This window comes from Schistocerca gregaria, chromosome 5 (assembly GCF_023897955.1).
Source record: "Schistocerca gregaria isolate iqSchGreg1 chromosome 5, iqSchGreg1.2, whole genome shotgun sequence".
Classification (NCBI taxonomy): domain Eukaryota; kingdom Metazoa; phylum Arthropoda; class Insecta; order Orthoptera; family Acrididae; genus Schistocerca; species Schistocerca gregaria.
This window is the reverse complement of record NC_064924.1, coordinates 42,260,566-42,288,405: the sequence shown is the minus strand read 5'-3', so window position 1 is coordinate 42,288,405 and position 27,840 is coordinate 42,260,566. Positions and strand designations below refer to the sequence as shown.

General features: G+C 43.9%; 1 protein-coding gene and 1 pseudogene across 5 annotated transcripts in view; both read right to left on the bottom strand.

Annotated features, from left to right (window-relative positions):
• The window catches only part of LOC126272339 (inactive dipeptidyl peptidase 10), a 1,336,959-nt gene that overhangs the window by 193,402 nt on the left and 1,115,717 nt on the right, over window positions 1-27,840 (bottom strand). For all 5 annotated transcript variants that reach the window (XM_049975128.1, XM_049975129.1, XM_049975132.1 and 2 more), the window contains exons 8-9: window positions 27,094-27,308; window positions 992-1,188 (exon numbers count right to left, since the gene is read on the bottom strand). In XM_049975128.1, coding sequence (XP_049831085.1) covers window positions 992-1,188; window positions 27,094-27,308 — 412 coding nt within the window. The remainder of the gene's footprint in view (window positions 1-991; window positions 1,189-27,093; window positions 27,309-27,840) is intronic.
• On the bottom strand, window positions 3,444-3,561 carry LOC126274329 (5S ribosomal RNA; annotated as a pseudogene).

Genomic DNA, 27,840 nt, shown 5'->3' with positions numbered 1-27,840 from the left:
GCCCCGCTTGACAGGTGCCCTGCCGTCTCTGTTGACATTGTTGTCCGTGCATTACACGATCATAACAACATCTGTTGACAGTTTCTATGATTATATCGTGAATTAGACACAGGATGGGGAAATAGCCATTTATAGCTTTTATTTCGGACTCCAGTGTATTTTGCCTTCATCACTTTCAGACTGATTTATTCATCATCAGACAACGTCTAACTTAGGGTTGAATGCGAAAGTCTGGTTGTGACTTCGCGAAGCCAACGATAGTTAAAGAAAGAAATCTGCTTGTGTTGTGTGGCTGATCTGTAGCTTAGCCTGCGCTCTAGATGAGCTTGGAATGTGACTATTTGAAGTGTTTTGGGCTCCGCAGAAACGTCAAAACATTCCACTTCCGCACAAGTATTACTCGTGAAAACTGTCACATATGGGTATAAGATGTCAAACGAAATACTAATACTCTGTAATGACCCATCGGGACACCTTATACCAGAAACTACTCCGAAAATACTCCCTGTAAATTAAACGGAACACCGTCCGAATAGGTCTCGGAAGGTACCGACTGACCACAATGTCATCCTCAGCTGATAGCAGTCGCCGGATGCCGATATGATGGGGTATGTAGTCAGCACACCGTTCTTCCGACCGTTGTCAGTTTTTAGGACTGGAGTCGCCCATTATCAGTCACGTAGCTCCTCACCTGGCCTCACAAGGGTCGAGTGCACGCTTCTCGGCAACAGCGGTCGATAGACGCAGACGGTCACCTACCCAGTACCAGCCAAGCCCCATAGCGCTTGACTTCGGCTACCTGATAAGAACCGGTTTTACTACTACGACAAAGCCATTGGTATACCTTAGTATAGCTTCCGAAATTTTATCGGTGGAGTTGGGACTCAGGCTTAGAAGCGGCAGGGTCTCGCCGCACTGCTGCTCAGCATCATAAGTTGAGGGTGACATAACTGGTGGCAAGTTCGGTTGGGCAGCGCAGCGCACTACTCACCGTGGGGAAGCGGACGCTACGCGACTCTGGGAAAGTGGACCAGGTGCCGAAGCCGCCCGAGATGGCGCCGGAGGACGCACCGGCGCCGAACCAGGGGAAGGCCAACGAGCGCACCTCCGAGTCGTTGAAGGTGGCGAACAGCACGTGCGAGCCGTCCGCGGACCCCCACAGCGCCTCCGGCGTCGTCAGCACGTCCTCTGGCGGCACACGCGACAACCAACTCTAAGGCGTCTGGCGCGCGGGCTGCGTGCAGCAGCGCCGGCAGTAGCCGCGTTTGTCGGGCAGGAGCACAGTGGGCAGGGCGTTTATAAACGGGCATTTCCCCACAGCAGATTTAGATGCCGAAAATATGGACATTCATTAAAAAGCACTTTTTAACCTTTTACTGCTAGGATGTATAATTTACTAGTTAAAACAAGCGATAGGACAATACTCCTGATATTGAAAGTTAGTAGATGTATTCATTTAAAACTACGTATATCATTCAATGCCTATATTACTAAGAAAAAAAGGCAAAAAGAGAGAAGGATGATTTTTTAATTTTTTTACTAGCAAGCTATACCGCGGAAGGGCGTGTGTTGCTGACAGCTGCTTATAATTTATAATGACATTTTCTTTACCAGTTCTATTCCTTACTCTCGGTCTCTCTCTCGCAGTCGTACAGCGAACAGCCACACAGTATCTCTCTCTCTCTCTCTCTCTCTCTCTCTCTCTCTCTCTCTCTCATGAGCGCGTTCACACACACATGCACGCACACACACACACACACACACCGTGTTGAACAGCTCTGTACTGATAGCTGATATTTAAAAAAAACGAATGATTACTCATAACAACATTATTACTGAATACATTCAACAGCTGGCATTAAATGTATTCTTAAATGTTAAACTGTTCTCAGTGGGTCGAAAAAAATGCTTTATTGTCTGGTGTAGCGACATTTGTGCCAGTCTACAGTTTCCTATTCTGCTCGTTTCTTTATCTGCTTCTGTATGACAACACTGCTCTGAAAATAAAATTGACCTCACTAAGGATGTAGAAAGTTATGTTAGTATTTCATTTCAGTTTCCCTAATAATTGGTTCAAATGGCTTTGAGCACTATGGCACTCAACATCGGAAGTCATCAATCCCCTAAAACGTAAAACTAACTAACCTAAGGACATCACACACATCCATTCCCGAGGCAGGATTCGAACCTACGACCATAGCGGTTGCGCGGTTCCAGAATGGAGCGCCTAGAACCGCTTGGCCACACAAGCCAGCCCCTAATAATTCTTCACTAACTCTCAAGCAGCTTTTTCAACTTGATTACCCAACCGCTAACGAAGAAGTGTGGCAAAACACTTTTTCTGATACAAAATTTCAGCTTAACTTTATTATAAGCAACGGTTATCAATTAGTATTTAAAATGCATAAATTACGGGGAATTTATGAATTCTGGGCATTTGCCTAGGCATTTATCCTGGGCATTTGCCGCAACTTATAAATGCTCACGTATTTTACACCGCTAGCCTGCACCGATAACAATGTCTTAACTTAACGGACGCAAGTGTGTGGTTAAGGGATTTTTCAAGGGGAATTCATGATAAAATGTGTCTGGGGGAGTGAGGAGGAGGCAAATTTGGGTTACTGTAGTACCAGTCGTAAATAGAGAACTCAATACGAAGTTACATCTGTATCTCACAACACATGTTAGAACATTTAAGTAATTATTTCACTGATCATAGACCGTATCTAAGAAAATCTTCTTTTATGATATAGTCGAGTACAATAGATATATCTCACATGCTGCAATAAAGGTTCGTCATCACTATATTTATTTTAAAATAAAGAAATTAATTATGAAAAGTAGAAAGAACTACCAAATCAAATAACACTTCCTACGTCTATTAAATCCGTTTATTCCTGAAATTTTCGAAATTTTACTCAAGATACTGAAAATTAAACTTTATTATTCAGTATTCTGTTATCAGTCTCCTGACTGTAAAAGTGCGGTTAGATTTATTAAAAATGAAATTACGATGGCCCCTCAATGTGTGTTCCACAGAACTTCAGCAGAGATGAGGTCTGTGTGTTAGCATTCACATACTTCAATTAAAACTTCCTTTCTCCGCTTCTGAGGGTCAGCACTTCTTTTCAAAAAAAAAAAAAAAATGTTTCAAAAGTTATTAACAATAGTTAGTTTCGAATTCTGAAACATTCTCTTGCAAAATTAAAGAAAATGAAGTTTAACCGATACTACAAAAAAAGGCACTCCGTCTTCAGGCCACAAGTTGCCTATCGGGACCACCCGACCGCCGTGTCATCCTCAGTTGAGGATGCGGATAGGAGGGGCGTGTGGTCAGCACACCGCTCTCCCGGTCGTTATGAGGTTTTGTTTCACTGGAGCCGCTATTAGTCGGTCGAGTAGCTTCTCAATTGGCATCACGAGGCTGAGTGCACCACGAAAAATGGCAACAGCACATGGCGGCCCGGATGGTCACCCATCTAAGTGCCGGCCACGCCCGACAGCGCTTAACTTCGGTGATCTGACGGGAACCGGTGTATCCACTGCGGCAAGGCCGTTGCCCAACCGATACTACAAGCTCCAACTATGTTAATGTGACTACCGTCTGTGTATGATGTCAATGTGCAGTAATCAGTAACAGGTGTCACGTGGCACCACTATCAGTGGAGGTCGCGAAACCCAGTGCAGACTGTGTCAGAACGCGGAAACGGAGAGCTTTACCTGACGTCCAAGAAGGCATGAGCATTGGCTTTCAGGTCAATGGTGCAAGCATTTCCGAAACGGGCTGTTCACGTACCGCCGCGGTTAAAGTAAATCGTTCAGGGCAAAGCGTCACAATCCAAACCTGGAGGAAAAGTAGCTGTGGTGCATGGCTCAGTTGAATTAAGGGGCTCATACCAGAGTCTCCTCAACGACAGTTCAGCGAACAATTGCTGCGTATAGGCCTCCCCCCCCCCTCCCCCCAAATAGACAACTGGTTTATGCACCTATGGTGACTGCTGTTCATCAGTGTCGAAGACTGTAATTTACACCCTAGTACCGCAACTGGACGTCCACAGAGTGACAACAGGTGTAATTTTGAGATGAATCACGTTTTAATGCTCTGTAGGGCAGATGGCTGTAGGGGCGCACGACGTGAAACGGCTGAAAGGGGACACCCTGCAACAATCGGTCGAAGGCTGAAGGCCGGAGGAGGGAGCGTGATGGTCTGGGGAGTATTCTCGTGGCATTCCCTGGGTGATCTCGTCATTCTGGAACACAGAATGGATCAACAGAAGTATGCGTCTATCCTTGGTGACCAAGGCCATGCACAATGCCATCTACCAGCAGGACAATGCAACGTGTCATACACCTCGCAATGTACACGCATTTGGTTCTAAGAGCACTAGGATGCGTACGGCGTACTCCACTGGCCATCACACCCACCGATTGAAACCTAATTGATAATCTGTGGGACGATCCCGATCAGCTTGTAAGCGCGATTCATCCTCAACCAAGAATCCTAGAGCAGATGGCCACGGAACTGAAGTCAGCATGGCTCGACATCCCTCTTCGTACCTCCCACAACGTCACTGACTCTCTTCCTGCACGTATCGCAGCAGTCCATTTCCAAAAGGTGGTTATTCAGGCTTTTGACATGTGGTCACATTAGTGTGAATGGACCGTATATATTCTTGTAACTTTTATTTTCTGGCTTCTGTAAATGTACACTCTCATCAAAATTAATGAAAAAATTAGAAAATTATTGTAATTGAAAAGTTTCTATTTCTCGAACATTCTTGCGGGAAATGCAAGATTGCTAATACGATGAACCCTCTGCCAGGCACTTAAATGTGATTTGCAGTGTATCCATGTAGATGTAGCTGTAATACGTCACTTGCCAGCCAACTGCAGTTCCGCATGTCATATAAACAACATCAGTTCATGAGACGTACTGGCAGATTAAAACTGTGAGGCGTACCGGGACTCGAACAAGGGCCTTTGTCTTTCTCGGGCATATGCTCTACCGACTGAGCTTTGCAAGCACTTTTACGGCTCGCCTTTACAGCTCTACTTCTGCCAGTACCTCATCTCCAACATTCCAAACCTCAATGAAGTTCTACCGCCAAAACTCGCAGGCCTAAGACTTATGGAAGAAAGGGTTAGCCACACCCTGTGGGTTCGATTCCCAGTCCTTCATACAGTTTTAATCTGCCACGAAGTTTCATATCAGCGCACATTCCGCTGTATAGTGAAAATTCATTCCGGAATTGTACTTTCTTTTCGTTTTGTAAAGTTGCTATGTTGGCTCTTAGTCTGTTTTTTACTTTCAAGTCGTAAATATATTAAGTCTGATCTCTTTCTAAATTTATTCCGTTTCATCTGAACATGTTTATTTTGTTCCACTTGAGTGATGAAGAGTTACGAAAAGCTGTTTTGACGTTCATAAACCATGGGAAAGGGACAGATATGTGTTTCAAACAACACGTAATAAACCACATTAGATGGAAAGAGAGTGAAACGTAAGTGAAAAGGTTTCTTTTTGTACTGTAATTATTTCTTCCAAATATTAAATAAATGGGGCAAGAAACGCGAATATGTATAAATAACTTACGCATTTCTTTAACGAATATGTATAAATAACTTACGCATTTCTATGTTTGAAGTTTAATTTTGCTTCATTCTAATATGGGAAGGAATATTACAATATATGTCTTGCAAAAATAATTGCAGCTGAGCAAGTGGATTCCATCTTCATAGATTTCCAAAAGGCGTTACACACTTACGCATCGTCGACTACTAACCAAGATACGAGGACGCAGGGTACCTTCGCTGATAAGTTAAGGCTCAAATTATATTTTCTTGATAGAACCCAGTACGTTATATTGGACAGCCGAATGGCCAGCAGAACCAAAAGCAACACTGGGCTCTGGGTGAGATCCAACAAGGCTTACTAGGACTTCTAATGTTTTAAATATACATAAAACATCTATTATACTGAAGCGCCAAAGCAACTGGTATAGGCATGCATATTCAAATGCAGCCATATGTAAACATTTGGAATGATATGGGATCCCTGACGGGTCTAGATTTTACTCTGACAGGTGACACGTACGTAAGCATCGTGTCTGATAACCTGCATCTATAAATGCCCATTGTGCATTCCGACTGTGCGGCTGGTCTCAGCGGAGGTTCGAGTCCTTCCTCGGTCATGGGTCTGTGTGTTTGTTCTCAGGGTAATTCAGGTTAAGTAGAATCTAAGCTTAGGGACTGATGACCTTAGCAGTTAAATCCCGTAAGATTCCACACACTTTTTTTTTTGTGCATTGCGATAGACTTGGGAACTTCAAGCAGGACAGTGCGACACCCCACACGTTCAGAATTGCTACAGAGTGGCTCCAGGAACACCTTTCTGAGTTTAAAAACTTCCGCTGGTCATCAGAGTCTCCATACATTATCGAGCATATCTGAGATGCCTTGGAATGTGTTGTTCAGAAGAGATCGCCATCCTCTCATAATCGTACGGATTTACGGACAGACCTACAGGATTCATGGTGAAAATTTCTTCCAGCACTATTTCAGACATTATTTGAGCCCATACAATGTCATGCTGCGGGACTTGCGGGGGCCGTACACGATATTAGACAGTTGTACCAGTTTCTTTAGCCATTCAGTGTACAAACGACAAGCAGCACTATAAAATTGTTCGCTGACAATGCCATGCAGTGTACAGGGTAGCATCGCCACTGGACTATCGTAAAAATTGCAGAAAGACGTGGGCAAAATTTGCACTTAATGTAATGAATGATAACTCCCTTTAAATATGAATAAGCGTACGACAAAGAGTGTAATAAAGAGAAAGAGCGCGAGGGAATGTAATTATAAGGTTGGTGATGAAATTCTTGACGACGTCACGTCGTATAAGTATAGCGGGTTAATACTAAGAAGGGGTATGAAACTTCCCTCTGACTCCTACATTCCCCTTCCTCCCCATCTATTTGATATTTGACCGTTTCCTTTTCTCCTTTCTTTGTCGATCCCCTCCTCGCACTCTCTATGCCCATTTCATTCTCCCATTGTGCTCGTTTCTTTCTCACCCCCCCCCCCCCCCGCCCCCCTTTGTTTATCTTATCCACCCCGTCTCACTATACAACTTCTCCTGTCCCCTTCTCTTTGGAGTGTTCTTAGCTGGACATGGCCCCTTATGCCAACTACGGACACAGCAGTGTCCAGTTCATCCCATGTTTCCGTTAGGTAAGCGAGATACGGTTTTGGATGTACTCGTACCCCGTCATAAGTGTGTGCCCATATTTATTTTCGTGTCATCAGTCTCTTTTTAGTTATTTGATGCAGCCTGCCACAATTTCCTTTCCTGTACCAACTCTTCTTCTCAGAACAGCAATCACACTTCATGCCTTCGCCCACCTATTTTGGATACATTCTGATCTCTGTCTTTCTCTATAATTTTACGCATCTACTGCTCCCTCTAGTACCGTGAAAGTTATTCTTCGATCACTTAACACATATCTTACCATCTTGCCCCTTCTTCGAGTCAGTCTTTCACACACATTCCTTTCCTCGCCAATTCTGCAGAAACCCTCATTATTTATCTTATCTTATCAGTTCCATTAATTGGCAATAGGCATCTATAAAAACACACCTCAAAACTATGATTTCCCAGTTTTCCCGCAGACAGTAATTCACTTGCACACAATACTGTGCTCTAATTACACATTTACAGAAATGTCGCTCCGAAATTAAGGCCTGCGATACTAGCAACTTATTTTAGCGAGAAAGCCGTGTTTTTCTTGCTAATCTGCTTATTATATTTCCTTGTTTCCTTTATTTGCTTCCTGAGTTATAGAATTACTCCATTTGGTCTACTACATGGTCGCAACTTTGATGTTAAGTTCACTAATCTCATTTTTTTGCTCCTCATTACTTTAATATTTCTGTGGCTTGTTTCCAACCCAAATTCTGTGCTCATTAAATTGTTAATTCCATTCATCAGTCTTATAATGCATCGTCACCTCCACAGACGACAGACACTTTTTGTCTGTTTCACCCTGAATTTTAATCCTACTGAAGGTACTTTCCTTTATTTGCGTCAGTTCTTCTTCCGTGATAACAGTAGGAGAGAAAGGTTGTGTCTTTGCCTTGTGTCATTTTTAATCCGAGTACTGTCTTATTGTGCCCTCTTGGTTCTCGTAGAAACGAGTTATTATCCATTTTTCCCTGCATCTTACAATGGATTTTGTGAGGATTTTGAACCTAGTATGATCTCAAACTTAATACGCTATCTCCACCAGAATGATCTCTTCATACCAACCATGACGAAAACATTCGTCATTTGAAATCTAACTCACTCGTTGCTCAAGGGACTTACTGAAAGCAATGGTTCAAGGCAATCAGGTACATGCAATAGCTCTCGAATTCAGAAAATCATTGCACTGGATTGAATATTTTTTGGTTGGGAGGACACAGCATGTCGTTTTGAACGGAGAACCATCGACAAGTGTAGAAATAACTTTCGGTGTGTCCGAGGAAGGTGTGTGTGAACCCTTGCACTTCATGTTCATTAATGACCTTGCGGACAATATAAACAGTAAATTCGGACACTTCGCAGATGATGCAGTTATCTATGATGAAGAACCGTCTCAAAGAAGCTGCACAATATTCAGTTACATCTCGTTAAGAATTGAAAGTGATGCAGTGATTGGCAACTAGCTTTAAATATTCAGAAATGTCAAGTTGTGCACTTCACAATACGAAAACACATAGTATACTATGACTATAATATAAATGAGTCACTGTTGGAACCGGCCAACTCCTACAAATACTGGGTGTAAGGCTCTTTGAGGATATGGAATGGAATGAGCGTATGGGATCAGTCGTGGGTAAAGCAGGTGGCAGACGGCACTTCACTGGTAGAATACTAGGGAAACGCAATCAGTCTAGAAACCAGACAGCGTGAAAGAACATTGGTGCGACACATCTTAGAAAATTAGCCAGATGTGTAGGACTCACACCAAATAGGAGTAACAGGGGACATAAAAAAGGTAAACAAAAGGAAGAACAAATGGTCAGAGGTATTTTCGACTATGGCAGAGTTCCACGAAGATGCTCAAAGAACTGAACTGACAGACGCTTTAAGATAGACGCAAACTATCTCATGAAAATTACGTACTTAGAAAGTATCCAGAACGAAACGTGATGAATCTAGGAACATACTACAACTCACTACCTATCAGACCAACCACAGCACGGACATAGGCGTTTAAGGTATTGAGCTTTTCCCGCGTTCCAAAGCCCTAATAAGTATTACAAAGGGACGTGTCCCCTGCCATGCGTTTCACAGTGGTTCGCAGAATGTAGATGTGAACTGCCTTTCTGGCGAATTTAGTTATCCTAAAGCCAGATTCCTCGCCACCTAGCAGATCTTCCATTTTCTTTTAAATTCTATTGTATATTACATCAGCAAATTGCTTGCGTGAGATAATAAATGCTTTAGTGCAAGGGAACTCTTACGAAACTTTCCGCATGGGAAGGCAGTGCTGTAGCACCACTCGTAATCTGTGTGTCGCGTGACGTTCGGTGCACAGAGTCACACGTGTTGCTCCCACCGTGTAGCCAGGAGGGAATTCCGAACGTTCGAGCAGTGGCTCACCTGTTGCTGACCAGGAATGGGTTGGCGCTGCCCCACTGTTGCAATACGCGATGGTCAGAGACTACCCCAGGGATCAACAAATCGCAGCCAACGACAGTTTGATGCTGGAGGTTGGGATTTTCCCCGAATAACTGAACAGCTTCCCCAAATAACTTCATAGTGGGGGAGCGTTAAAAACAAGGGATCTTCACGATCTCGGGATTGGAATGTCCTACGCCTCACACAATCACGAAATAGCCGCAACAGTCTACTGATATCACGCGTCTTGCCCACGCTGTGCTCAAATGTCGCTCTTATGGCGAATGCAAGTGGTATTGATATCCCAGTCGCATGCCAGACAAACTATTCCATTCGCTGTGGCGACTGTAGCACCCGCTATTCAACACAGTATCTCTCGTTAATTCAGATGCTCGTGAGTGGAATAGAGTCTCTCAGTGTGTCCTGAACTACCTGTAAACCTGTTTAGTAGAGTCGGCAGAAGAAGTTCCCTAACAGCTGGCAGTACTACTGCCAGGTTTCAACAGCTACAACACTGCGGAGGCGCCGGCCGGGGTGACCGAGCGGTTCTAGGCGCTTCAGTCTGGAACTGCGCGACCGCTACGGTCGCAGGTTTGAATCCTGCCTCGGGCATGCATGTGTGTGATTTCCTTAGGTTTCAGTAGTTCTAAGTTCTAGGTGACTGATGACCTCAGAAGTTAAGTCCCATAGTGGTCAGAGCGATTTGAACCATTTTTGAACTGCGGCGTTGCCATTAAGATGTACGGAGGGGTCTAGAAAAGAGTACACACTCTTTGGCAGTTAATGTCTTTGGCCGGCCGGTGTGGCCGAGTGGTTCTAGCCGCTTCAGTCTGGAACCGCGCGACCGCTACGGTCGCACGTTTGAATCCTGCCTCGAGCATGGATGTGTGTGATGTCCTTAGGTTAGTTAGGTTTAAGTAGTTCTAAGTTCTAGGAGACTGATGACCTCAGATGTTAAGTGCCATAGTGGTCAGAGCCATTTGAACCATTTTTTAATGTCTTTGGGAGAAAATGACACATTGTTGCAATTTTGCTCGGTGCCGTAATCCATTGTTTTCTCAATGTTTCTTGGCACGCGTTTTCCAGCAGATGACTGAATGAAATGAGGTTGTCGTTTGAGCAACGCAAAGCTATATTTAAGTAGTATTGGAAGTACGAAAACATAATGGAAGTACAATGGCAATGTTGTAATGTGTCGAACTCAGCGACCAACACGTACAACAATTTATCGTATTCTGGATACATTTGAAGCCGACGCTACTGTTCGTGATGTTTGTAAGGAGAGGTTTGGCAGAGCAAAAACATCAACCAGTCCAGTTTCCAGCGCTGCTGCGTTGCAACATTTTGCTAGGTCACCTCAAAAATCTGTGAAGCAGGTTTGCACATGAAAGCGGAGTGAGCCGATCTACCGAACGATGGTTGTGAAGGCTGCAAAGTGGAAAGTATACGTTTCACGACCGCTGTACGCTATGAACGGGGACGACACGGACCGAAGGCTGGAGTACTGCGAGTGGTTTGAAGACACGCTTCGCGAGGATGAACAGTTTGCTGGCCTGGCTATCTGGTCTGAAAAGGCGCTATTCAAACTCAACGGTACCGTATACCACCACAACTGCATTTACTGGTCTCCTGAATACCTCACGTTCACTTGAACAAACGTGTTTATCGACCGGGTGTTAATGTGCGGTGTGGTCTGTCATCTCGCGGTTTGATTGACCCATTCTTCTTTGAAGGTAGCGTAACTGGCGAGGTTATCTTCATACGATGCAAACATCGGTTTTACCTGCCATCCGAGAGGCGTTTGGAAATAAAAGATTTTACCTACAACAAGATGGCGCTCCTCGTTACTACCACAGAGATATCGGAGCATACTTGGATGAAAATCTACCTGGACGATGGATAGGTCGAAGAGGAGCTGCTGAGTATCCACCACGGTCTCCAGACTTACACCTCTTGACTTCTACCTATGGAAACCTTGAAAGTGAAGTTAATCAACAGAAGCCACCTATACTTAACGAGCTCCGAGAAACCATCGAGGCGTCCTGTGCAGCTATCATGCCAACAGAACTGACAGCCGTAGTTCGGTCTACAGTTCAGCGGCATCCACGTTCTATGCCTGCTAGTGGTGGGTCACTTTGAACACACCAAAATAACTCTCCTCCCGGGCAAGAATTGTAATGGTATGTTATTTTGTTCCATTATTATCGACTATCAAAGCGTGTCTGCATTTTTCTGGAGCTCTCTGTATACAAAATCGCGTTATATGATTGGTCGAGCAAGACTAGCGACGGGGCCGCGCCAAGTCCACTGCAACTGTGAGGGAGCTGCTGGCGCCAGCACTACTGTAATCGCGCCCGATTTGGCACCATGTCGGAGCATATACAGTGTGTCACCCACAGAGAGCCAACTGGGGGAGGCCCAGTGATGTGACACTGCACTCTGGTCCCTAAGCATGGAATTCCAGCACGCCTTGTAACGACGCAGTGATCGTACTAATGTTTTCATTCCCTAATTTGAATCACAGTGCCCGGACAGCAGTTCCTTGAAACAGTACGACGCAGTTATCAAAAAACTCGAAAAAATCAACTCACAAAATCAGAGGATTTTCTAGTGCTGTTTAGTAAAACAACTTTTGCTAGCTATAAACAAAGTCGTCGGTAGCTGAATTTTTACCGTAAAGCATTGGAAATTATGCGTCCGCTGATTCGAAACTAGTATGTAACAGCGTGTTTTTAACTTCTATGCAATTTAAATATATTTCAACCTTTACGAATGTTAGATAACAAGTAACGAGTCATATTTTTTTGTAAAAAAAATATATTTTCGTTTCTAATTTCATTACTAACTGCATGAAAATGGCAGTATTCAAATTCAAAAATGGTTCAAATGGCTCTGAGCACTATGGGACTTAACATCCGTGGTCATCAGTCCCCTAGTACTTAGAACTACTTAAACCTAAGTAACCTAAGGACAGCACACAACACCCAGTCATCACGAGGATTCAAATTCAAATGGTTCAAATGGCTTTAAGCACTATGCGACTTAATTTCTGAGGTCATCAGTCGCCTAGAACTTAGAACTAATTAAACCTAACTAACCTAAGGACATCACAAACATCCATGCCAGGGAGTCAGGACTCAAACCTGCGACCGTAGCGGTCGCTCGGTTCCAGACTGCAGCGCCTAGAACCGCACGGCCACTAAGGTCGGCTAGCACTACTCATAATAAATTAAAACGTGATGCAAAAATGCGAAACGTCAAACATAAATGAAATACTATTCTATTTATAAAGATTGAATGATATTTTTAATGTAAAAAAAGCTAGTTTAACAGTTCAAAAACAAGACATTTTGCATGCCTGTATAAAATATTAATTTATTTTGATAAATCCAGTAACTGAAAATACAAATCTATTATTTTCCTACAACAATTAGTATTCAATATTTCTTAATTAACATTTATATTTGTTAATAAAGACGGAATTTAAATTAAAAAAAAACAAACACTGTTAGTATCGAGATTCGAACCAGCGACCGTGCACTTACCTGGACTCCACTCTAACACGAATAGGCTGCAACTGTTATATGTTTGGAAGAGTTCACGGATCTACAAAGACGAATTTGTTTTTCTTTTTTTGTTTACAATTACGATGTACAGTTCTAGGAAATTTATGTCCATGTGCACATATTCAGTTTCTAAAACTGTGAAGAAAATCGGAAAGCGCAGAACACTCACGGAGGCCACGTGTCCCAAAAGTTTTCATCATTCCTCACATCCTTCCCCCAGCACAAGTCGAAACTCGATGACATTATGACTCTGCATGATTATGGCAAGTAGATCAATCGCACCCTAAGTTCTGTGATACGACAGTCAGTCGCAGTGTAAAGCGATCTTTGGTCGCTGCTCTTTCAGCAGTTAACATTGAGGGCATCGCGGCATACGAGGGGAACAGCTAACTCCAGAAGTCGGTGGGGTCCGGTTTGCCCAGCGTGCAGAACCATAAAATGTTAATAAATGGCAAGTATCGCGCACAGAGCTGATTCACTTTGTTCATGTTGTTGTTTTGAATATGTACATATATTTATAATAAAAATGATATACAATCAAATTTTATAAAATCTGGTAGACTGAAGTACCGCGTGTTGTACAGGGCGAACAAAATATAATTGGCCCGAAAAATATTACGTGTACGTTAAGTTTACATCTGCACCTGGAGTGGATAATGTACGTTCGATTGCGTATCTTACAGTGCACATTATATTTTCCTGGTCAGCAGTGGCGGCTGCTGTGTAAGAGCTCAAGAGCACGTGAATACCCTAACTTTTGACACCTTGCAGATTTATTGGTTGTTTTCCTTTGAGTATATTAAAACGTAATGTAGATACAATAAACTGAAGTACACGGCACTAAATCTACAGCGATATGCTACATATTGGTCGTCTAGACACGGTGAAACTTGGCATCAGCGTCGCGAGCACTCCTTAACTTGTGCACGTTTGAAGGAGCTTCTGCACATGCGCAGCTGGCGTGACGTAATTTTTTTACGGGCCAAATAAATAGGGATTTGATAAACAATGTGCACCGTTCAGTTCATGCACTGCTACTCCTTACCACTGAACTACAAGTTTGCATCAATGCCACCAGGTGGTAGCACACTGCAGCAGAGTTTTATGCCAGCCGCTGTGGCCGATCGGTTCTAGGCACTACAGTCCGGAACCGCGTGACAGCTACGGTCGCAGGTTCGAATCCTGCCTCGGGCATGGATGTGTGTGATGCCCTAAGGTTAGTTAGGTTTAAGTACTTCTAAGTGCTAGGGGACTAATGACCTCAGATGTTACGTCCCATAGCGCTGAGAGCCAGGCTTCTCTACATTGGCTTGCATAAATCCCGATAGGCGGTAGCACACTGCAAGATATGCGAATTCACTCACTATATAGTAAAATTACATTGGACGTCAGTATATATTGTAGTTATGCTGACAGAAAAATCTGTTTTGTGGGATTATGAATGAGATATAGTACATTATGTTTTGGATTGTATCATAGAGTAATCCATTTGAGGCGCTGAGAACCTTAAAGCACATCGTCATCGATTGTGAGACTGTAGTAGCATATGTTTATGCCTCTGACATCTGTCGATCATATGGTGGGTCAGGTTTATCACTAGCGTAGTTCCACATTGCATGTGTATCTGAACATTCACGAAAAGGTGTCTCACTGGTTTCTCTGATAATTACTTAAATATAGGGGTTCGATGACGGTGTGCTTTTGGCTATTAGAATACTCAGAGCCTCATTTGTATTCTAGTCAAGTGACCTTGTTGGTAGGTAGAACTATTTGAATTTAATCATTCCCGCAAACAGCAGTTTGTATTTGAAGTTGATTGTTTGCCATGCAGCAATGAGCTTTCCTGTGGAGTGTCAACATAAATTGTGTTGAACCTATATTAAGCGCTAACAGGAAAGAAAGTTACCAGGAAAAGTTAGCCTCAACAGACTAGGGCATTCCAGACCAGATCCATTGTCTGAGGAAGTGATGAAATCAAATAAGCGTGACTACAAGCGAACAATTAACAAAGAAGTGGCTCTGAGCACTACGGGACTTAACATCTATGGCCTTCAGTCTAACAAATAGGTGTATAATAAGCGTAAGTTGTGTGGATGCAACGGAAGAATATCTGATTTTCAGCCCAGAAGTTAACTCATTAAGTAATACACGAATTGCGGATCTTGAACATTTGTCCGAAAAAAATTAAAAAGCACGGAAGCGCACACTTACGCAAAAATGCGAAACGGTGAGTAGTGAAAGCTTAAACATTATATCGTTCTTGCCATAAACTGTCCTTAATAATGTGCAAAATAAGAAAATTCGACATAAGAAATTCTTCCTTTATTCAGACAAATTATGTATATTATTATTATTATTATTATTATTATTATTGTTATTATTAATGAAACTTGCTAAAGTTGTATAAATTTGTTGAAAAGCGTAACTATTTTACAGCACATGCTATTAATTCGCACTCTCACATATACTTGAATTTAAAAATTTTTGAACACCTAGAGTGAATACCACTGTTCCTACGCTGTATATATACTCAACTGAGAATAACCAGTAAGTGAAGGAAAAATCCCTGTGCATCGATGTGCATTGGGCTTCCCCTTCAATCTCTTCAGGTATAATGACTAATATTAAAACTCACGCCTAACTGGGGGTTAGTTATACAGGGTGTTTTCATAAGAGCTTGCAAAACAGGACATAGAGGATGCTTCACTGAACAATTTAGGGAACCTGGGATCAGAGAAGCCAGCTTAAGGAGATAATAGGAATAGAATCACATTACCCCTTATTTTTATTTACGTTAGTTAACTGGAAATACCATAGCTGACACAATGAACGTGTCGTTTCTACTATATCTAATGTGCCGAAACTGACGGCCATCAACTTCAATTCAAGCATGATATTGCCAAACAAGCTTCAGACGCACTCAGACAAATATCCGAGATTTGTTTCGAATCACGTTACAGGCAGCTACAATTGTGGCCACCAACTCAATCTCCGTATCCACTTGGGTCTCACACACAAATGACTAGATATCCCCATAGGAAATAATCGAGGAAATTCAGGTCAGGTGACCTCGCAGGTCATGGAATAGGACGTCCCCTTCCAATCCAACTACCAGGAAATATTGTACTGGTACTGCTCCATCGAATTGTGCCGAAAGTCTCTGAATATCACTGAGTAATGAATGGGTTTGTCGTTAATTCATAGCACATTCTGTCAAGGGACAATGTAAATACGGTACAACAGAGCCACGTTATCAACAAGTAAAGTGAACAATACCTGTCTCATAGCTTTTTGCTAACCAGGCTCGACCTTGTTGTTTGCTTGCTGGACATAAGGAATGTAGATGTATATAAACAGTACAGTACGGGTATCTTAGTTATACATAAGCTGGAAAACAGTAAGCCTAAACAAAGCGGTAGACAAGTTTACTTCCATATCTCCTTAAGCTGGCTTCTCCGACCCCAGGCTCCCTATTTCAAATTGTTCAGTGAAGCATTCCCTGTGTCCTGTTACGCTTTTGCACGCTCCTACGGAAACACCTTGTATTTTTGTTGTTGGTTCATAATGGCTCTGAGCACTATGGGACTTAACTTCTGAGGTCATCAGTCACCTTGAACTTAGAATTACTTAAACCTAAGTAACTTAAAGACATCACACACACCCATGCCCGAGGCAGGATTCGAACCTGCGACCGTAGCGGTCGCGCGGTTCCGGACTGTAGCGCCTAGAACGGCTCGGCCACCCCGGACGGCTTTGTTGTTGGTAATCGTTTTTTGTGAGCCAATATGGCACTAGATCTGGACTTCAGCTTTCCAGCTAAACTTAGCGCAGTTGCTCTTTTGTAAGACTCATAATTCTACTGTTGCATTTTCAATGTCTGATGCAGATCTGTGCTTGACTTGTGTGATTCTACTTGTAATCTCGTGTTTACCTTGACGATAATACAAAAAAGTAGTTTGCACTATTTGCTAATCTGGTTTCCAACCACTTAATATTCTATTTGTGCCGTCCGACTGTCCGTAGTTTATATATTTATATCCTCATCCAATCTCCCAGCTCGCTGATATGGACCAAGTCAGTGACACAGGCTAGTGCAATGTTCAGGGCACTAAAGATCATGCACCCGTAGTAGCACCACCTGAAATGCCTAAAACAATGTAATGAATGAGCTAATATCAGCGTCTTCCACAGGCACTCACGTAAAAAGCGACATCTTGTCTGCAGTGATTATTCTACTGACTCACATCTGTCTTCAGCTTTTTAGGTGACTTCACAAGTATCCGCGGATGAACAATATGGAGCTCGCAATGCCCCACCACGGGAGTTAATAACGATGTGAAACCTGAACTCCTCCCGGCGTATAACGTGTTCAAACGACTAACGGGAATGCACAGAGTGCTGTCTGAGGCAACCACCGGTGTTCCGGCAAGTGCACATCCCGCCATTTTCAAGGCACAAATGCAATGAGAGAGTGACGTGAAAGAACATTTTAATCTTTCGTAGGTGGGACACGACTACCACAAAAGACAATAAGGCATATACAGAATGAAAACGTACACACCGTAAACAGCTACTATCACCACACAGTCGATAATGACCAACATAAGAAGTCATCGATAATAAACATTAACAGTGGGTGAGCAAGTAGCGTTACTTCTGTTCCTCTGTTGCTTGACCAAGAAAAGAGCAGGATTCAAAGCATAATTTAAGCTAAGACCTCCGTCTTGCAGACTTTAAGGGTTCAAGTTTTAAACTGTGTTCGAGACACGTCTTACACACTGCGTTTCCACAGAATGCTGAATCGTACGTGGACAACTATCAGCCTGAAGAAACAAATCATTTGAGTTGCCTTCCTATAAAAGGCATGTCCAATCGTTCAATCAAACTTCCTCCTGACCTGAACATGAAGGTAGGAAGGTCAGCCATCCTTTTCCAGCTCTTTAGTGAAGCGAATATTCTGTTCGATTGAATTCAAATGTTCTGAACAGCTGTGCGAGCACTCAATCTTATGAGGCCAGACAACGAAGGTATAGTCCAAATATCTAAAAAAAAAAAAGCGAACTGCTTTCAATGCTGCCAACTCTAAGACACATTTGGATAGAAGAAAGAAAGAATTCAAGGTTTTACGATGACATTGCAATTGTGTCAGACACGATAAGGGCCAGGATGGTGATAATTAAACTTTCACTACTTGAGCCAATGCAGACGGAAAACTATTTACCGCATGGACACCCATCTTTGTAGAATTGACGTTCACACACTGAGGTGACAAATGTCATGGGATACCTCCCAATATCGTGTCCGACCCCTTTATGCCCGGAATAGCCTCGACGTGGCATTGGCTCCACAAGTCGCTGGAAGTCTTCGGAAATATTGAGACACGCTGCCTCTATAGCCGTCCATATTTGCGAAGGTGTTGCCGATACATGATTTTGATTACGTTCCATAAATATTGTACAAGACTGATGTTGGACGATGTAGGTGGCCAAATCGTTCGCTACAACTGTCCAGAATGTTCTTCAAATCTATCGTGAACAATTGTGGCCCAGTCACATGGTACATTGTCATCCGTAACAATTCCATCGTTGTTTGGAGACATGAAGTCCATGAATGGCTGCAAATGATCTTCAGGCAGCCGAACATAACGATTTCCAGTCAATGATCGGTTCAGTTGGACCAGAGGACCAAGCCGATTCCATGTATGCACAGCCCACACCTTTGTGGAGCCGCCACCTGCTTGCACAGCGCCTTGTTGACAATCTGGATCCTTGGCTTCGTGAAATTTTCCCCCTACCACTCGAACCCTATCATTAACTTTAACCTACTGAAATCGGGACTCATCCAACCAGGTTTTGCACTAGCCTAGGGTCCAACCGTTAAGGTCAGACCAGGAGAGGCGCTGCAGGCGATGATTTGCTGTTGGCTAAGGCACTCACGTCAGGCGTCTTCTTCCATAGACCATTAACGTCAAATTTCTTCGCAGTGTCCTAACGGGTATGTTCGTCGTATACGGCACACTAATTTCTGCGGTTATTTCACGCAGTGTTGCTTGCCTGTTCGCAAACGCCGATGCTTTCGGTCGTTAAGGGACGACCATCGGTGGTGAGAGGTGCTGCCTGAAATTTGGAATTCTCGGCATACTCTGAACACTGTGGATTTCGGAATGCCGAATTCCCTAATGATTCTCGAAGTGAAATGTCGCATGTACCTAGCTCCAACTACTGTTCCTCGTTCAAAACCTGTTAATTCCCGTCGTGTGGCTATACAGGTCGGAAACCGTTATGAATGACTCACCTGAGTGCAAATGGCAATGAACAGCCGTTTTATTCCTTGTGTATGCGCTACAACCGCCGTCTGTATAAGTGCATATCGCCATCCCATTACTTTTGTCACCTCAGTTTACTGAGCGCTGCAGGATTTGCGACACTGGTACGAGTGGTTTAAACACGAGCGTCAGTGTGCATTGCAGCTGCAGACAGTCAACATGGGTCTGGACAAGGTGAGCAGGACTTTACTCGTAAAGATGTTTCATGGGAACAACAGCAACAGTGCTACTGCTCTTCGCGAATGTGGGAGCTTTGAAGGAATACAGAGAGGTCCTCTTTCAGCACCGGGGCTGAAGTACATGATCGGAAGTTCGAATTAATTGGCCATTTGACAATACCTCGTGGGAGAGGCCGGCGGCCAATTTTGCAACAAATTGTTGAAGATATTATTTTTACCATGGTTCAGAATGCTGGGCGCAACGTGCGACCTCCAAACATTGCACAAGTTTTGTCACGACCTGAGATGTTTCGGGTATCGGTAGAGCAATCAATTTCCGGTGCGGTTCCAGCCTGTCGGGGGTGCAGGCGGTCCTGACACTGAGAAACGTTTGTAACCTGGAACGTAAACATGGTTCCCAGTTTAGAAATGTTAGCCGCTCTTGTGGAAATTAAAACGCGTTTCCTTCAATGGTTCATTCGTTACATCCCTGCCGCATATCCTCACAAATATTTTCACGAAGTTTTATTGTCCCGCGGACACTCGTTTGTCAAGTAGTGTAATTCAAATTATAACACCCCTGTACTTGGAAAAGCAGTGGAACGGAATGGATAGTGTCTCGAAAAGAGGTTGTAACATTAACATCAATAAGCGTAACACAAAGGCAATGGAATGTAGTTGAATTAAATCAGGGGACGCTGGGGGAATTAGATTAGGGATGAGACACCAAAACCCGCGCAGAGTGGCCGCGCGGTTTAAGGCGCCATGTCACGGACTGCGCGGCCCCTCCCGCCGGAGGTTCGAGTCCTCCCTCGGGCATGGGTGTGTGCGTGTTGTTCTTAGCATATGTTAGTTTAAGTTAGTTGAAGTAGTGTGCAAGTCTAGGGACCGATGACCTCTGCAGTTTGCTCCCTTAAGAACTCACACTCATTTGAACACACACATTTGCGACACCAAAATTAGTAAATAAGTTTTGCCATTTGGAGACCAAGGTGATGATGATTGAAGTAAAATGGATATGAAATGCACAAAGAGAATAAAAACAAAGTGTGTATGAAAATTTGTTAACATAGAATATAGATTCGAGTGTTAGGAAGCCTTTTCTGAAGCTATTTGTCAGGAGTATAGTGTGTGTGTGTTCTTTTTTAACGTCCCGTCGACAACGAGGTCATTAGAGACGGAGCACAAGCTCGGATTAGGGAAGGATAGGGAAGAAAACCGGCAGTGCCCTTTCAAAGGAACCACCCCGGCATTTGCCTGAAACGATTTAGGGAAATCACGGAAAACCTAAATCAGGATGGCTGGAGACGGGATTGAACCGTTGTCCTCCCGAATGCGAGTCCAGTGTGCTAACCACTGCGCCACCTCGTTCGGTGTCAGGAGTATAGCTTTGTACGAAAGTCATACGTGGTCGGCAAATAATACAAGCACAAAGTGATTTAGAAGCTTTTCAAATGTGATTCTGCTGATAAATGCTGAAGATTGAATGGGTGGATTGGATAACTAGTGTAGAAGTACTGAAACAAATTGTGGAGAAAAGAAATTACGGCACAAGTGACTAAAAGAAGGGCTCGGTTGACTATATTTATTCGGAGACATAAAGGAATCGTTTATTTCGTAATGTACGGAACTGTGGTTAGTGATGGTGGTGGGGGGGGGGGGGGGAGGAGGAGGAGGTTAATGATTTTGAGGGAAACAAGACAAAGTATTCAAGTTGCAGTGGAAGTACGTTGCTGTACCTGTGCAGAGATGAAGATACTTGTGCAGGATAGTTTCGGGTGGAGAATGGCATCAAACCAGTCTTCGCACTGAAGGTCATCTAATCTATAGCGACAAAAACAAAAATGTAAAACAATACGTTTCCACGTCTCAAGGCCAATTCCTGTGACTGAGGTACGTTCGTAACTGGTTAGTTAATGAGATAAGAGACGACGCTAGGGAACAAACTAAATATTCAGTATTAGACTGTTACGTTGTTTACTGAGTCTCTCGGTTAACTGATGATCCTGTCCTGCGTCAGTACAACAACAGTAGCTACCGTTTACCATTACTGCTGCCCTACTTACAAAACTAGAATGGTTTACTGTAACTCTGGCACCAAGAAGGGGTGGGCAAGAGGAAATATTGTTTCACATGTTTGTTCCTGTAGAATGTACACAGTTCATCTCTAGATACAGAAGTCTGTTCGGAAATATACGTAACTGTTCTTCTCTTCAAGTACTTCGGTTATTTGCTTCACTGGTGTTTTTGTTCTCGAACTCCACATGGCCGGAGGGAAAGGGGTGGGGGTAAGGGTGAGGGATGGCCTTTAACTATGGTGTTTACATTCAACTAGTTCTGAAATACTCCAAGATATTAAAAATTATACATTTGTACAATTAGCAATACAGTGGCTAATTTGGTATCAGTACGGAGAATGTCACACGCCCATTGCGCAGATATCTGATTTATTTAACACAGTATGTTAATGGATGACATGATCTCATTGTCCAATAAATGGAACATTTGGACAACTGGTTCGTCATAATCTCCGTTCTTATTTCGTGATAAAGCTTTACTATGGTTCCACAATAAAAGACTAGTTTTGAATTTCTGGTGGTTTACTAAAAAACTGTTCATTAGTGATAAGTTAATTATTATTGGAGTCGAGTGTTTATTTAGTGAGAAATGATTTGTGCAAGCATGTGGGAGTTGTGATGTTGGTCTACGTGTGGAGGAGTACTGGGGATAGACAGGCTGAACACAACGTGATGGTTAGCGTGTCCATACGGCGGGAAGCGCGGTGGCATTACAGCACATAATAGTAAGGGGTTGAAAATCATAAAAACTTATTACAGCTCATTTGCCTTGATACAAGCAAAGTGCAGTCACGCCAGAGACAGATACAGAACCAGGACATAGGCGGTACGTCGAAAGTGGGTCAGGCCGCGGTGTGAGAGAGGGGACGAACTCAGCACAAAATGGCATAAGACAGAAAACGAATGGAAACGTGACACGGGTATTCGGTTTCTCGTACGAGATGTCGAAGGAAACTGTACCTATTTCGTGAGAACCAGTATCAAAAAACCTTTTTTCTTTTTCTTTTGGTCATCAGTCTACTGACTGGTTTGATGCGGCCCACCACGAATTCCTTTCCTGTGCTAACCTCTTCATCTCAGATTCGCACTTGCAACCTACGTCCTCAATTATTTGCTTGACGTATTCCAATCTCTGTCTTCCTCTACAGTTTTTGCCCTCTATAGCTTCCTCTAGTACCATGGAAGTCATTCCCTCATGTCTTAGCAGATGTCCTATCACCATGTCCCTTCTCCTTATCAATGTTTTCCACATATTCCTTTCCTCTCCGATTCTGCGTAGAACCTCCTCATTCCTTACCTTATCAGTCCACCTAATTTTCAACATTCGTCTATAACACCACATCTCAAATGCTTCGATTCTCTTCTGTTCCGGTTTTCCCACAGTCCATGTTTCACTACCATACAATGCTGTACTCCAGACGTACATCCTCAGAAATTTCTTCCTCAAATTAAGGCCGGTATTTGATATTAGTAGACTTCTATTGGCCATAAATGCCTTTTTTGCCATAGCGAGTCTGCTTTTGATGTCCTCCTTGCTCCGTCCGTCATTGGTTATTTTACTGCCTAGGTAGCAGAATTCCTTAACTTCATTGACTTCGTGACCATCAATCCTGATGTTAAGTTTCTCGCTGTTCTTATTTCTACTACTTCCCATTACCTTCGTCTTTCTCCGATTTACTCTCAAACCATACTGTGTACTCATTAAACTGTTCATTCTGTTCAGCAGATCATTTAATTGTTCTTCACTTTCACTCAGGATAGCAATGTCATCAGCGAATCGTATCACTGATATCCTATCACCTTGTATTTTAATTCCACTCCTGAAACTTCCTTTTATTTCCATCATTGCTTCCTCGATGTACAGATTGAAGAGTAGGGGCGAAAGGCTACAGCCTTGTCTTACTCCCTTTTTAATACGAGCACTTCGTTCTTGATTGCCCACTCTTATTATTCCCTCTTGGTTGTTATACATATTGTATATGACCCGTCTCTCCCTATGGCTTACCCCTACTTTTTTCAGAATCTTGAACAGCTTGCACCATTGTATATTGTCGAACGCTTTTTCCAGGTCGACAAATCCTATGAATGTGTCTTGATTTTTCTTTAGCCTTGCTTCCATTATTAGCCGTAACGTCAGAATTGCCTCTCTCGTGCCTTTACTTTTCCTAAAGCCAAACTGATCGTCACCTAGCTCATTCTCAATTTTCTTTTCCATTCTTCTGTATGTTATTCTTGTAAGCAGCTTCGATGCATATGCTGTTAAGCTGATTGTGCGATAATTCTCGCACTTGTCAGCTCTTGCCGTCTTCGGAATTGTGTGGATGATGCTTTTCCGAAAGTCAGATGGTATGTCGCCAGACTCATAGATTCTACACACCAACGTGAATAGTCGTTTTGTTGCCACTTCCCCTAATGATTTTAGAAATTCTGATGGAATGTTATCTATCCCTTCTGCCTTATTTGACCGTAAGTCCTCCAAAGCTATTTTAAATTCCGATTCTAATACTGGATCCCCTATCTCTTCTAAATCGACTCCTGTTTCTTCTTCTATCACATCAGACAAATCTTCACCCTCATAGAGGCTTTCAATGTATTCTTTCCACCTATCAGCTCTCTCCTCTGCATTTAACAGTGGAATTCCCGTTGCACTCTTAATGTTACCACCGTTGCTTTTAATGTCACCAAAGGTTGTTTTGACTTTCCTGTATGCTGAGTCTGTCCTTCCGACAATTATATCTTTTTCGATGTCTTCACATTTTTCCTGCAGCCATTTCGTCTTAGCTTCCCTGCACTTCCTATTTATTTCACTCCTCAGCGACTTGTATTTCAGTATTCTTGATTTTCCCGGAACATGTTTGTACTTCCTCCTTTCATCAATCAACTACAGTATTTCTTCTGTTACTCGTGGTTTCCTCGCAGCTACCTTCTTTGTACCTATGTTTTCCTTCCCAACTTCTGTGATGGCCCTTTTTAGAGACGTCCATTCCTCTTCAACTGTGTTGCCTACTGCGCTATTCCTTATTGCTGTACCTATAGCGTTAGAGAACTTCAAACGTATCTCGTCATTCCTTAGAACTTCCGTATCCCACTTCTTAGCGTATTGATTCTTCCTGACTAATGTCTTGAACTTCAGCCTACTCTTCATGACTACTATATTGTGATCTGCGTCTATATCTGCTCCTGGGTACGCCTTTCAATCCAGTATCTGATTTCGGAATCTCTGTCTGACCATGATGTAATCTAATTGAAATCTTCCCGTATCTCCCGGCCTTTTCCAAGTATACCTCCTCCTCTTGTGATTCTTGAACCGGGTATTCGCTATTACTAGCTGAAACTTGTTACAGAACTCAATTAGTCTTTCTCCTCTTTCATTCCTTGTCCCAAGGCCATATTCTCTTGTAACCTTTTCTTCTACTCCTTCCCCTACAACTGCATTCCAGTAGCCTATGACTGTTAGATTTTCGTCCCCCTTTACATACTGCATTACCCTTTCAGTATCCTCATACACTTTCTCTATCTGTTCATCTTCAGCTTGCGACGTCGGCATGTATACCTGAACTATCGTTGTTGGTGTTGGTCTGCTGTCGATTCTGATTAGAACAACCCGGTCACTGAACTGTTCACAGTAATACACCCTCTGCCCTAACTTCCTATTGATCATGAATCCTACACCTGTTATACCATTTTCTGCTGCTGTTGATATTACCCGATACTCATCTGACCAGAAATCCTTGTCTTCCTTCCACTTCACTTCACTGACCCCTACTATATCTAGATTGAGCCTTTGCATTTCCCTTTTCAGATTTTCTAGTTTCCCTATCACGTTCAGGCTTCTGACATTCCACGCCCGGGCTCGTAGAACATTATCCTAACGATGATTATTCAATCTTTTTGTCATGGTACCTCCCCCTTGACAGTCCCCTCCCGGAGATCCGAAGGGGGGACTATTCAGGAATATTTTGCCAATAGAGAGCTCATCATGACACTTCTTCAACTACAGGCCACATGTCCTGTGGATACACGTTACGTGTCTTTAACGCAGTGGTTTCCATTGCCTTCTGCATCCTCATGTCGTTGATCATTGCTGATTCTTCCGCCTTTAGGGGCAATTTCCCACCCCTAGGACAAGAGAGTGCCCTGAACCTCTATCCGCTCCTCCGCCCTCTTTGACAAGGCCTTTGGCAGAATGAGGCTGACTTCTTATGCCGGAAGTCTTCGGCCGCCTATACAGCAGTTAAGAGCCTGTTAAGCGATTATAGCCGAATAAGGAGGACACATACAGTCATTACGAATTGAGCTTCGTGTCATACTCTCACGTTAACTCCCTTTAAATACTCGATCTCTCGAGCTCTCAAGGAGTTGATCATTGCGATCGATGCCATTCACAGTAATAGCACTCGATTTCATTATTACGATATTGTAGCGAATCCATGTCCTAGATACTCCAGAACGGTCTTTGCCTGATGAACTTCATACTGTTCGCCACCTACCACTGCTGATGGAGAAGCTGTCGTGTCATGCAAAAACACCACACGTGGAGTGCTGTAGCACCGAATTTCAGCGTGGAAACCGGCAGCAGGGTCCTGTGGGGTCCACGTTCCTGTTTAACACCTAGGCGCCTCCGTGTGCTGAAACCTACCAGACAGGTAGGAAGGAGATTGCCCGACCACACAACTTCCGACAACGCCACATTGCGGATGGGTTGGGGTGGGTTGGGTTGTTTGGGGGAGGAGACCACACAGCGAGGTCATCGGTCTTATCGGATTAGGGAAGGACGGAGAAAGAAGACGGCCGTGCCCTTTCAAAGGAACCATCCCGGCATTTTCCTGGAGCGATTTAGCGAAATCACGGAAAACCTAAATCAGGATGGCCAGAAGCGGGATTGAACCGTCGTCCTTCCGCGGATGGGTCAGCAGGAATCAGCAAACAATTTGGCTTGGGGTCGAGCACACTTGAGCTGCTCGTACTAGACCATTCACATGGGCCTCCAGACGAGGAGATGACTCGGCAGCCGGTGGCAGAAATCCAACACGCAGCTTAATGAGGCATCGGTATAAGGCCGGTGTGGAACAAGACGACTGGAAACTGCTTAATAAATAACTGGCAATGTTTTATTAGTGCCAGAGACGCTCCACTGGTACCCAACTATGCAGAGGTATTCGGTAGTGGGAATGGAGCCGCAACCTGGGCTGGAGTTGGGGGGGGGGGGGGGAGGAAATGTAGGTATCGGCCGTCACTAGGCTGGAAAGAGAAAGATGTGAGCGCTACGCGGTGGGCAGAGAGACGGCGCTCCGGCACTCACCCTGGTAGAGCCAGTCTGGGACGCCGTTGTAGAAGACGCCGGGCTGGCCGGTGTCGGTGAGCCGCACGTCGAGGTCGGAGATGGGCGCGGGCCGCAGGTACAGGTCGTTGTCGGCCACCAGCAGCAGCGCCGTCGAGTTGCCCAGCCAGGTGGCGCGCTGCAGCCGCGTCTGCTGCACCTTCGGCTTGTCGCTCAGCCGCACCGGGATGTGGTGGCTGCGGACACGGGACACCGACGTTATACCTACCACCAACTACAGGAAGCATCCCACCGAGCCACTGACATACCTCACTACCTGCACCACTATAACAACCGCCCCCTACCTACATCTACATCTACATACATACTCCACAATCCACTATACGGTGCGTGGCGGAGGGTACCTCGCACCACAACTAGCTTCTTCTCTCCCTGTTCCACTCTCAAACAGAACGAGGGAAAAATGACTGCCTATATGCCTCTATATGAGCCCTAATCTCTCTTCCCTTACCTTTCTGGTTTTTCCGTGAAAGTAAAATTATACTGCAGTCTGCCTCAAATGCTGGTTGTCTAAATTCCCTCAGTAGCGATTCACGAAAAGAACGCCTCCTTTCCTCCAGAGACTCTCACCCAAGTTCCTGAAGCATTTCCGTAACACACGCGTGATGATCAAACCTACCACTAACGCATCTAGCAGCCCGCCTCTGAATTGCTTATATGTCCTCCCTCAATCCGACCTGACAGGGATCCCAAACGCTCGAGCAGTAC